The following is a 13,742-nucleotide window of genomic DNA, read 5'->3' on the forward strand; positions in this document are numbered from 1 at the left end:
TATAAAACCCACACAAAGAAGGTCACAATATCCGTACAAAGAGCGGTACTGGGTTAGGAAAGTGAGGACATGAGCACCAAATATTAGAACCGGCACACTATCGTTACCATAATCATCTGTTTTCATATTCATGGATATCGAAATGTTCACCTGGATGGAAGAGACAAGTGTTGGTGTCTCATCATAGGTGAAATTATTGATATTATGAGTAAATAAAATGTAGGAAAACAGGAAAAAAATGTAATGAAACGATTCAGTAATGGCCCGTAGCAGCCACGTATGTGTGTGTGTGTGTGTGTGTGTGTGTCAGTGCGGGGAGCGAGGCATGGAGGAGTGGGTGTCGACATCTTCCTCATCCCTTCACCATCTCGCTCACCGCCAATCATAAAAAAATAACTCATTACCGGCCTCCCGCAGCACAGACGCGAGTTGTTGTGTTGTCCTTGCCGCGTTAGTGCCACTCAAGACGCAGCGGCAGACAGCTTGTTCTTGCCATTCCACCGGACTAAAAATTGGACAGGCAAGTGAGTAAAATAATATTGACGTGTGTGTGTGTGTGTGTGTGTGTGTGTTCAACAATAAAGAAATGCGCCCCAAACCAGAATCGCCACATGCTGCTACACACGTGGATTATTTGTGTCCAATCGATCTTGTTGGAAGTAAAACGTGTTCCTTTTTACGTGTTTCGAGATCATTTGACTGAGCCATTGGAATAGGTTTATTTTCTTCCTCAAGTTCAGGTTCTTCAGAGTGCGGGTCGAGACGTTGTATACTGGTTCGTCATAGTGTTCACTGGGTCGTCACATCTTAACAAATAGGTAACTAGTAGATAACCAGACATCGGCAGGCACATAGCTCTTTACTATCTAGAGCCATGCCATGGGGTCGTGTGGGTGATACTCTAATTAAAACCGGAGCCCGCAAGAAGATTTGAAGGACACAGGAACTCTAAAGTCTGGCGGTGGTTGATTAGTGCATGCAGCCATCCATATGACCACTTCGAAATTTCTTACGAACTCATGCTTCAGAATCGTTCGATATTGTTTCATTTCATGAGTGTTTCGTCCCCTAATCAAATTCTTCTTTGTCTTGACAATTTTAATCCATGTTCATAAATGGATTCCCTGTTTGAAGGTTGTGGCTCGGGGTTTAAGATCGGATGCCCTTCCTGACGTCACGCGGCGGCACTGGGGTTCGAACCGTCTCGCCTCGTTTGAAGCTCTAACCCACTCGGCCACCCCGCCCTTAACTGTAATATAAAGGCGTCAGTAATATTCTGAAGGGGTCGAGCACAATTACATGTATTCTAATAGATTATATTATTTTTCAATCATTATTTTCTTGGCTGGTAGATTATTAACTACCTCTGCTTGCACGAAGGATTACTTACTCTAATAGTACGTGTGCCGAAGGATCTTATTTCTGTGATTCAGGTCATGATTGTGAAAACCAGCTAATTTTTAAAGGATGAATATAACTAATTATTCCTTCTAAAGCTGAAGACTAGTACGCGTGTTTAGCTCGAGGTTGTCAGTTATTATTCTTTTGTGGTACTTTTTCGAATCAGGAAGACAAAGATTTGACCATTTCTTCTGGTTACAGTTAGACTACATGTATAGGCGGGGTCCCGTACTCGCACGAGGCTGAGTTAGGTGAGTCGCGTCGCCTCTGGGACGAGCACGCGCTGAATAGCTCGAGGCTGTTACGACTCTGCCCACCACACTCCGTCTTGCTCCGTCCCGCTTATCAGGTAACGGAACTGATAACCTTATCTGATTAGAGCAGTTTCATTAATCTTCACTGACCATCGCTCATGTGCCTATTGATGACCTGGAAAAAAAGAAGTGACATAGAATTTGAAAGAAAATATTAATAAATGTCGATAGTGCTGTCCTACGATCACATACAAATGGATCAGAGCTAATCCCGACAGATGGGAATTGTTGAGATGATATACGTTTAACAATGTGAATATGTATATCATGGCTATTAAAGTGCAGCAAGAGATAAAGGCTGTTAGGTCTGTGTACAATGTCTCTATGTGCACCCAAAAATAGATAGGAAGATAACATAGACAAATAAAAAGTTTGAAATACAGAAAAAAAATATATAATAAGATAAAATTTCAATCAATGAATACTGTTTTTAATCTGATGCCGAAAATGGTTTTATTCTGATTGATGAAAATAAAGAAAGTAGTGTGCGTATGCTAGGCGGAAAAAAAAAATAACAACAATAACTAGGAAGCCATATCTACCCGAGATATGTGACGAAACCTGTCTTGAATGCAGGTGCATGGTGTGTGTGTGTGTGTGTGTGTGTGTGTTTGGAGGAAGGTTGTAGCAGGTATGTGGCGTAATCCAAATGCACACACACACACACACACACACACACACACACACACACACACACACACACACACACCTTTCGAGTCCCAACGCTTTGATTAAAAAAAAAAAAAAAAAAAATTGGCTGGCAATGTAATCGCATGTCAGTATCTCCTTCAGGCAACCAAGCTCTCTCTCTCTCTCTCTCTCTCTCTCTCTCTCTCTCTCTCTCTCTCTCTCTCTCTCTCTCTCTCTCTCTCTCTCTCTCTCTCTCTCTCTCTCTCTCTCTCTCTCTCTCTCTCTCTCTCTCTTCTTTTTTTACATTTAATAGCACCGGTAGGCTTTCTTCAGGAGCCTGGTGGTCGGCCCAGGCCGTCCTGGCGCAGGCAATTTTTATAGTGGCGCTTTTCGCCTCGTAAGGAATAGGTTCTCATAAATGTAAGTCTAGAATGCGTTGTAGAGAGGATTAGCTCTCCGTCAGAAACAAAACGATAGGTCAGCGGTTTGTAGTGTTGATATTACTGTTAAGTCATTGTGATGAATACGAGCAAAGTAAAAAATAATAAAACAAAACAAAAAGAAAAAATAGATAAGAAAAATAATAACTGAGAGCAAGACAACACGAGCGTAAACTTATCTTTGCATACTACAGTTAGGAGTTCACATACATACATAATCCTATTCAGATGTATATTCCTTGCAATTATGCGCATGATGCCATCGGTTCACCCCTCTTGTAGCAGCGACAAGTTCATGGAAGAACTGGAAGGAAGGAAACTTAAATCCATATTCTTAAACGTATCAGGCTACCACTGCGACTATTTCCCAAGACCACAGAGATTAGCTGTCTTTTATGAGTGTTTTGTTTTTTCCGTTTATGGCGCAGGAGTCGTGTAAAACTGAATATCACAAAACACTCCTTGAAAATCCCAGCAACTTCTACAAAAGGCTTCTCAAACAGGCGAATTGAAGTGCTGATGCGCCTAAAATACATAAAACTGAATATCACAAAACACTCCTTGAAAATCACAGCAACTTCTCCAAAAGATTCTCAAACAGGCGAGCTGAAGTGCTGATCCGCCTTAAATACCACCCTCAATTCCTGTCTGTGTACTTCATGAATATAGGAGAACATTCACACACATTCATATATTCTTTGTTCTTAGTTTCATCTCTTAAATTTAACCATTCAGTACCTTTGACCTTTTTTTACAGAAGTGTGAAATTTTGATGAACTACGAGGAAAAAAACCTTGACATGAAAAGAGGGAGAGAAAAAATAACGTAAGATTCTGGTTGTATATTTAAACATACAATACCTTTAACCACTTTTTTTTATAGGAGTATGTAATTTTGATGAGTGAAAAAAAACCGACCAGTAGGAAAATAAGAACTTGTTTTTTTATTTTATTTTATTTCCACGTCCAAGCTCAATAAATGACATGAAAAGAAGAAGAAAAAGAGGAAAAAAGACGTAATTCTGTTTTTTTTTTAAATTTCCACAACGAGGCTCGATTAATGACATGAAAAAAAAAAAAAGAAAAAAACCGTAATTCTGGTTTTATATTTCCACAGCATTCACGCTCGACAAATAACATGAAATAGAGAAGAGAAAAAAGTGATTCTGGTATAATTCCACAACGAAGCTCGATTGAACTGAAGATTGAAATGAAGAGAGGAAAAAAAAAGACGTAATTCTGGTTTAATATTCCCATAACATTCACGCTTGATTATGTCACGTGATTTGATTGGTCCCTTAGAAATGAATCAACGTATTCACCGCGCCCCTCACGGTATTTACTCGCGGGGGGCGGGGGTGGGGGGGGGTGGGGGGGGGCACAGGTGTGTGAGGATGAGCCAGGTGTTGCGAAAGGTGTATGGATAGGTATATCGCGGTGAAGGTGTGTCGTACAGGTGAACACTTTTTCTTTTTTTCTTTCTTTCTTTATTTATTTATAGTTTTCGTTAGTAGATTTTTTCACGTTTCTGAGGGTTTCGTTTCTTCTTTTTCTTTTTTTTTCTTTTTGCAGATTTAGTTTTTGTGTTATTCTCGTGATCACTTTGTTTTTTGTATTTTTTCGTTAGTAGATTTTTTCCACATTTTTTTCTGGGTTTCTTTTTCGTTTATCTGTTTTCTTTTGCGTCTCTTTTTCTATTATTCTCTTTATTATTTTTTTATTGTTCATTGGTAGAAGTTTTCCCTTATTTCATTCTGATTTTTTTCGTGTATTTTTTTGTGGGTTTTCAGTATTTTCTCACCAATTATGTCTCCCCTGTGTGTGTGTGTGTGTGTGTGTGTGTGTGTGTGTGTGTGTGTGTGTGTGTACAGATTATGCGTATACATTTTCTCATATCCCTCGTTCCCTGGTGTGATAATTCTTGGTAAATCCATAATGCGTGCTATCTTACCTCCCCCTCTTGCTCTCGTTCCATCATTTTGCCCTCCTGGTGGACCGTACGTTACGAGATCTTGCTTCAGGTCCTTCATATTTCATAGTCTTTGAAGCCCACCACCGACGCTTAGCCTCACCAAGATCCCTTAATTAAACGGTCTCTCATCTCTTCCTCCTTTGATGGAAATAAGAACCACGATATGTTGCTATACTGATATTAAGTGACTGCGGTGACTACCAATCAAGGAGGATAAGTAACTCAGAAGGTATGAACGAAAATATAATAAGAGAATGGTGTTTAACGTCTTAGATATGCAAGTTCTTTCCTCTTTGTTGTTGCTGTTATCGTCAAGTCATGGGGGTGAATATACGCTGAGAAAAAGAGGTGAAAAGAGATGAACGAAAAGGAAATGAAAACGTGTATTGTTACGTTTCAATGAGCTTAACATATTAGGCTTCTGTGGTGAGTGATACATTACCAAACCATTTATCTCTCTCTCTGCTCTCAGATCTCCCTTCCTTCATCGGCTTCACGTGTGACCTATAGACAGCTGGATCCAAGACCTCTCCCATCACCTGTATCCTTGTCTAAACACCTGGTGACCTGACATTTAAATCTGGTGCTCATCCCTTGCCGATTAAACGTCCTGGTGGTCACACTGATCGGAAAGACAAGATCACGAAGTCAAACGAAAAAAAAAAAAAAAAATCGTGGACAATCTTGTGATCATCCCTTACCGATCAAACGTGCGTGTGGCGACTCTGATCGGAAAGGCAAGATCACGAACCCTTACGAAAATAGTGCCTTCTCATCACGCCTACGAGTAAAAGTGTGTCGTGGAGTGACAATCTACATCGCCAGTCATACATTGCAGCAACCCAACCCACCCACGAATATAACACCTAGATCCTCCTTAACCCACATCACTTAATCCGTATCCTCGTCCTCGATTTCATTCATAATAACTGTAGAGATAAAGAAGATTCACACTCACAACGCAGCAGGCGAGACGGTACATGCAGGAACGTGGAACTTGTAAGCAGAGGGAGCCTTGCGGGAAACGTGTAACCTTCATGCAGAAATGGAACTTGGAAAAGAAACATGGACCTAATTAAAGCATGCAGAAAGAACTTTAGTGAAACGTGGAACCTAAATGCAGAAACGGAACTTGGGGAAGGAACGTGAACCTATTTATAGCATGCAGAAAGAACCTTGGGGAAACGTGAAACCTAAATGCAGAAACGGAACTTGGGGAAGGAACGTGAACCTATTTATAGCATGCAGAAAGAACCTTGGGGAAACGTGGAACCTAAATGCAGAAACGGAACTTGGGGAAGGAACGTGAACCTATTTATAGCATGCAGAAAGAACCTTGGGGAAACGTGGAACCTAAATGCAGAAACGGAACTTGGGGAAGGAACGTGAACCTATTTATAGCATGCAGAAAGAACCTTGGGGAAACGTGGAACCTAACTGTGCAGAAACGGAACTTTGAGAAAACGAAACTGCTATTAGAAACGGAACTTGAATGTAGAAACAACCCTTGTGAGCGCCTGAAGGAAATGGTGGCGGTGGTGGTGAGCTGGGGCAGTGAAGGTAGGGTGGAGAGGGACACCGTTAATACCTTCCTCATTTTCCTGTACCTCGTCCTCTTCCTCCTCCTCCTGTGTCTGGAGGCGACTCACGTCCTTCACTTCTCCTTGTCCTCTCCCCGCCTCCTCAACCCTCGACGCCGTAGACAACATTAGTGAGGAGATGACCAGCTTATATTTTTTTATAGGTTTGATATTAAATACTGCATTACATGTATTTTGACAGATGATGAAAACTTTGAGTGCAGTTGTGTAGTATCATAAGAAGCGCGTATATAATGTTGAAATTCCAATGTACTTGCCTTTGTATGGTTTGATTGGTATTAGTTGTGTGTATGCCTTGTAATTTTTATTTTTTTTTGTTTTATATACCTGAATTTAACATGAGATTGATTTAGTGATATCTCGTGTGAAGTATTGGGTAAGTTTAAAGCAATGTAATTGTTACTTGCTTACCAACTAAAATATTTTGTGACGCTAAATTTTTATATTTATGTAGAAAGACTGCAATTTCGAGGGATGATTTAAATAATAAGACTATTATCCTAACGATATCATTATTGGCCATATTATCACGATCTAGTCACGTGAAATATAATTACGTCTATTTAGCGGGACCGAAGTTAATGTATTTCCTGCTCAGGTTTAAAGTGTGTTAATCGATGCAGGGCGTGGCCAGGGATCACGTTCATAGAAGTAGCATGAACGTTCACTCAAGGGTATAAGCAAGAGTTACGATCCTCCAACATTACAAGGCAAGGCTTTTCATGGATGATTTGTATAATGATAATGCAAGGGTAACGATGACAAGAAAGGAAAAAAAATGAGTTACAAGAATTACAATTGTCCAATATTACTAGGCAAGGCTTTTCGTGGCTGACCAGTATAATGATGATTACTATAATGATGAGAAGGCAAGTGTAAGCATGGCAAGAAAAAAAAAGAAAGGAATGCTAATGCGGTAAATCACAGAAAGAGTTTGCGTGACGGCCCGATTACGGTCATTTCCACCTTCACGTCCTCTCTCTCGAAGGGTGGGCCGCTTCATAAGCAGTGGGGTGGACGCGATCGAAATGTTTCATGTCGCAGGTTGCCATGGTGACCCCTGGAGGCGTCTCTCTGCCAGCCTGTATTACCTGTGCCGCCGCTGTCGTGTGCGTACCTACCTGTCTGTCACCTGCTGTCGAGTGCTTTGTTTTATTTTAAGAGACCATGCAAGAGCTCAGACCTTCCACATACCATTCACCTCCTTGACTCTCGTAACAGTGAGGGATTGAATTGAAAATACTGGTGAGCGAAAAAATAAAATTAGTCGAGGAAGAAAAAAAAAAGAAAGCATGGGAGGAGTGCAGAAGACAAAGAACATATCAGACACGCCAGATTAAGTGTCGCAACTCGTAAAGATGTAATACCTATAAATAAACAGCCATTCATCTTTTTCTTGAATCTCATACTAACGAGGGGATGAATGGAAAATAGTGACTCGAGTGGGAAAAAAGTTAGTGAGAGAGAGAGAGAGAGAGAGAGAGAGAGAGAGAGAGAGAGAGAGAGAGAGAGAGAGAGAGAGAGAGAGAGAGAGAGAGAGAGAGAGAGAGAGAGAGAGAGAGTTATTATCAACACAAGTGACTGCAAATAACTTGTAAAAAACGAAATAAGAACTTAGCAGAAAGACACATAAAAAAGTGAGTCAAAGAACATATTATGGGTAGTAAAATAAAATGGTGTACTTACGAAGGATACAAAGCAATTACTTATTTTTGTTAGTATAGTAGTTAGTGCTGAAGATAAATGAAGCGACTAAACAAAGCAGTGAAGTCAGTCAAAGAACATATTAGCAGTATGAATAAAAAATGTAATGAAAATAAAATAGAAATCTCATTTAGTTATTAGTTACTGCCGAAGAAAAAAAAACTGTTGACAGAAGATAAAAAAATCGAAAAAGGAGAAAAATAAAAATAAATCGAAAAGGAGAAAAAGAAGAAAACAAACGAAATGGCAAATCCGTGGAGCAACGTTATGACCCCAACCACCGAGGCCACTCCACTTCATCCCTCACACGTCATCGCCTTCGCAGACAGGCAACACCAGCAGAAGGCAAAACAGAGGGACAAAGGACCACAAACAACCCCTAAGAAGACATATGCGTTGAAAGACCGAGATTTCGTCACCTATAACTACACAGAGGGTCGGGGGGAGGAGGACGACAACACGCTATCCAATATTCTCGTCCGGGCCATGCAGCGGAAGACGAGACGGAAGGAGATCGATGAGGCGATGAAGATGAAGCGACTGCAGGAAACGAAACAGAAGGCGGAGGAGGAAAAACGACGTTGCCAGGAAGCTAAATTTAGACAGGAGGCGAGACTGAGAGAGATGAGGGAGATGCACCAGCTACGGCTCATGAAGGAGGAACAGTGGCGGGCGCGCGAGACCAGACAGGCGAAGAATAATAAACTGGCTGATGATTTTAGGAAGACATGGTTACTGCGTCGCTACTTCAGGGCCTGCAGGAGACTTGTAGAGATGAGCAGAGCCAACAGGATCAAGGCCAGGAATCACTACAGGCAGAAAGTAATGCACAGAGCCTTCTCCAGTCTACGCATCCACAGCTGCAAGGAGATTCAGTGGAGGGATCAGATCGCTACGCAGTTCTACGAAGCGTATCTCCGGCAGAAGTACTTTGAGCGATGGAAAGAGGTGAGTGGATGCTTAACGTATGTCATCTTAAATTTACTTATAAACTTGTAGGCGTACATGTGCATAATACTGAATACTTATAAAGAATTATCAATGTAATACTTACAGAACTGTCATTTCTAGATTATAAATATAACGTTGTGTGAAGGTTATAGGATGAAACAAACGAATTATGATTCAGTCTATTATGCTATACAAGATCAGTACACACAAACAACAACAACAACAACAACAACAACAACAACAACAACTTGCTCCCCCGCTCCCCAGGCGAAGGCGCGGCGGGAGCAGCAGATGGCGCGGGCAACCCACCACCACCAGAAGCGTCTCTTGCGGCAGGCGTTGTCGGGGTGGCGATGGGCGGCCGTTGACCTCGTGTTGCAGCGGAGGGCGGAGTCTCTGAGGGCCTCGCAGCACTACCAAGGGTGAGAACGGGTAAAGAAGATCCTAAAACTACCCATGAAAATGACCACAACGTCTACGAAAGATGGGCGCCGTAACTTTTACGAATATGACCATAGCAATTAACAAGGCTTTCGTAGGAGTTGTGGGCATTTTCACAGGTAGTTTGAGGACCTTTGGCAAAGCCTCTGAGCCGTGAACGTGAAAAGACACTCCTGAGAACGCATTTAATCTCCTTGGCCCTTGGAAAAAATGGATATGAGAGGTAGAAGCGTCTAAGATTACCGACCAAAGTTTACATAAAGAGCTCTCCGTTCAGCCGTATATATTTAGTCTATTCTATTCACATTAACTTGTCAGATGAGCAGTTAGTCTGTCTCTTAACCTCCTTCCTTCTCTCAGCAAACTTCTCGTCCACGGCTTGTCTGCATGGAAGCGTTACGTGGAGGAGCGCAGGGCCAGGCGACAGAGGGACGTGGTTGGCACCCGGCTACGCGGCCTCGTCAAGGACATCGTGCCGGACTTCTCACCCTCCTCTGACGACGACGATGACGAAGACGACGCGACCAAGAGATGTGCTGACTGGATGCTGTCTTTGGTCACCTGAATCTGATCCACATGGGGAAAATATAATTGTCTTCGTCAGTATTGTAACATTATTTTAGTCATACGAATCGAAACTATGCTATTATTATTATTATTATTATTATTATTATTATTATTATTATTATTATTATTATTATTATTATTATTATTATTATTATTTTTATTTAGTATATACTTAGGTAAGCAAATGTATGTATGTATGTAGGGGCTATGTATGTATGTATGTATGTATATAGCTATGTATGTATGTAGCCTATGTATGTATGTATTAATGCATCTATTAATTGTTCTGATTAATCTAATAGCACATTTTAATTTATTTATTTGTCAATAGTGCGCAGCTATTGACGCGGGTACATATTGTAGGACATTAATAGCTAGCTACTTGTAGTAGTATCTATCGGTATCTTTCTATCTATCTACACACACACACACACACACACACACACACACACACACACACACACACAGTTGTGACCTCGTTGTCGCGGTTTGTTGTGTGTGAGTGGTCTCAGTCCTACCCAGAGATCGGTACTATGGGCTCTGTGCTCTTCCGTAGGGGAACGGCTGGCTGTCTCGACACAGACACACACACACACACACAGACACATAACATCTCCCAAACGTTTTCCATCGTTTCTGTCTTATGGTTCTCGTTTCCCGTCGATGTTAACATTTTATATAGCTGCTTATTTATTCCATTGTAATTTCCTGAGCAGTCCCTTAATTTGGTTTCTTTATACCTGTCATTTTCCGCAGTTATTCATTTATCTTATTATCCTATCTCAAATATATATCCGGATCATTGCTATTTCTTGAATTTAATTACCTTTATTATGCCTTCTGCTTTTGTAAGCTTTGCTATTCATTTGCACTTTCCTTTGTCTAATATATAATGATTCCTAGAATTTATCTCATCGTTTCTCTTTGGGCATTCCTCCATTTCCTTTCCAGAGACTTGGTCAGTGTCCACGTCTCTCATCCCTGCTGTCATGGGAGGACGATTACGCTTGATGTGCCACACAAGTATCATTATAAAAAGTTGCGGTTACTGGCAGACCTCCAATGAGACTCACTTCCCGTTACACACGACATCTCAGTGTCACGAAACACGATAAATTGATGTATTTGAGAGAATAAATCTTTTATCAAGCATTCAGCCCGAATTCAAATCCGGACCCCTGAGACGCGAAGGCGGATACTTATAGATACCATCGAACCAAAGGGATACCCGTGGCTTAAGGCCTTTGGAGTCTCGGGCCATTATCAATCACATCATGGCTCCAAAAAGTTCTTCCTTCATTTTACATCTTCGACTCCTCCTCCCTGTTCCCAACACAGGCGAAACTCAGCAACAGCAGAACATAACAGGGCGGGTTCCCATCAAATGCCATCACTCTAATCGAGGACTCGCTTCCCTTCGTTGCACACGTTTCAGTGATACAAAATACACGAGAAATAGATCTATTGGAGAGAATAATTCTTTTACCAAGCATTAAACCCGGTGTAGCGTAAAATGTGTTCACCCATTACAGTTCTCTGGAATCGAATTCATGGCAACAGAGAAGGGAAGGCGAACACTAGCGCTGGGTTTACATGATTTATATGACCTTCTTATGGTTTACATGGCCCAAAGGAAGCTGTTTTAATACCTTTTTGATGGAATGTTAGAGTAAAATCGTTAGGGTGAAGGACTCCTAGCCAAGACCAGGACCACCTCCCCAGACCTGCCAGATTGTCGTACTCTGTCTCATGTTTGTCGATTTTCACCCCAATAACTGCCTTCTAGACCTCAATAACTGCCTTCATATATAGTTATCGCTAAAATGGTTAATTATTGGTGTTTTTTGGCAATAGCTATGGCTCAGAAACCTGTAAATACGAGGCTCTGAATACGATAATCTGGCAACGGAGCCCCAGACACAAACAAGGCGGAGGGGCTGTCATTGCTGTGCTGAGTGTTGTTGCGGCTACTACTACTACTACTACTACTACTACTACTACTACTAGGTGGAGGTGCTGTGCTGAGTGTTGTTACTGCTACTACTACTACTACTACTACTACAACTACAAGGCGGAGATGCTGTGCTGAGTGTTGTTACTGCTACTACTACTACTGCTACTACAACTACAAGGCGGAGATGCTGTGCTGAGTGTTGTTACTGCTACTGCTACTACTACTACTACTACTACTGGGCGGAGGTGCTGTTCTGAGTATTGTTGCATCGAGGAAGATAATGTAAGGGAGCGGCATCTTCACCAGCCACACAACAAGACTACAATGGTGAGTGGCGAGGCTCATCCTTCTCCTATTACTGCTATATCTCCTCAGTCAGTCAATCCTCCTCTTCCTCTTTTTCTTCTTTTTCATGTCTTCTTCTTCCTAGTACTATTTCTTGGTAATGATAGAGAATCACTGGCGCCTCCCATCATTGTCGCTACAAAGAGCAGCTATTATTACAGAATTACACCCGACTCACTGTGAATGACACCTTTGTGCTGTATATATTAGGTTTAGTTTAGTTAGTCTTAATCGTTTATGGTAAGTACTTGATGCACCACACCGCGCTGTTGGTTGTGGTCACTGGTGGGTGTATTTCTGGACTTTTAATGATGATATGGTAAATGTGTAGTTTAGCTCTGTCATTGCAATATACCAAAGCCTTCATATTACAGTTAAAAGGCCAAAAATACATGGTCTCTAACCACAAGGTGCATATGGATTGACACTTAACCTAACCTAAGCTAGCCCAACAAAGTCATGTGTACACTAATGTTTGGAGGAGGAAAGACTTGTGGAGTCAGTTCAAGACTGCTCGGACCACCTATGATAGAAATTCTGCCGAGACTAACCTAATTCTCCAAGAGTTTCTACAAGTTAATTATCAATATAGAAATTTTTCAATAACAAAACTATGAATATGAGGCATCCCTTATTGAGAGCTTAACTCAAAATCCTAAAGCACTTCATTCTTATATAAGTAAGAAAAAAGTTGGCAAACCTGGCATTGGCCCCCTCAGGGCAGTTGATAGAGAAGTGATTCATGATCCCAAGGACATGTCAGAACTTTTTGCCTCAACTTTTGCCTCGGTATACTCCACATCTGTCCCAGAGTTCCCGGCACCCCACCAAACATTCAGCGGACATATTCCTGAACTTGCTATTAACACTGACAATGTGCTCGACTTTCTTTCTAAACTCGACAGCTTTTCCTCCATGGGTCCCGATGAGCTCCACTCCCATTTTTTGAAAACTTGCAGATCTGAGTTAGCATATCCATTAAAACTTATATTTTGCTCTTCATTCACTACTGGCATTCTCCCAACAGTCTGGAAAAAGTCGTATGTTATTCCTATTTTCAAGAAAGGCTCATGTTATGATCCTTCACTATATAGACCTATATCCTTAACATCTGTTTGTGGTAAAACCATGGAACAAATAGTTTCCAAATTTATGTATGAATATTTGGACAGTAATAATTTGCTGAATGATAATCAATATGGTTTCTGTCCAGGGTGCTCTACTGAGGATCAGTTGATATTAACTTACAGTGAAATAACTATGTGGTTGGACCAAGGATTTAACGCGGATCTTGTGTTGTTCGACTTCTCTAATGCTTTTGACGTTGTTTCCCATGACATATTACTCATGAAACTGAGGATGTTGGGCATCACTGGCAAGCTACTTAACTGGATTAGAGACTTTCTAACTGGCAGGGAAATGA

General features: G+C 41.2%; 1 protein-coding gene across 1 annotated transcript; it reads left to right on the forward strand.

The window, feature by feature from the left end:
• The first annotated feature begins 8,304 nt into the window (after window positions 1-8,304).
• On the forward strand, window positions 8,305-10,944 carry LOC126998876 (coiled-coil domain-containing protein 191-like). Its single transcript, XM_050861069.1, has 3 exons — window positions 8,305-9,009; window positions 9,280-9,434; window positions 9,814-10,944. The coding sequence occupies exons 1-3, from the start codon at window positions 8,305-8,307 to the stop codon at window positions 10,016-10,018; spliced, it is 1,065 nt and encodes a 354-aa protein (XP_050717026.1). The 3' UTR covers window positions 10,019-10,944.
• The last annotated feature ends 2,798 nt before the right edge of the window (window positions 10,945-13,742 follow it).

This window comes from Eriocheir sinensis, chromosome 15 (genome assembly GCF_024679095.1).
Source record: "Eriocheir sinensis breed Jianghai 21 chromosome 15, ASM2467909v1, whole genome shotgun sequence".
Lineage (NCBI taxonomy): Eukaryota > Metazoa > Arthropoda > Malacostraca > Decapoda > Varunidae > Eriocheir > Eriocheir sinensis.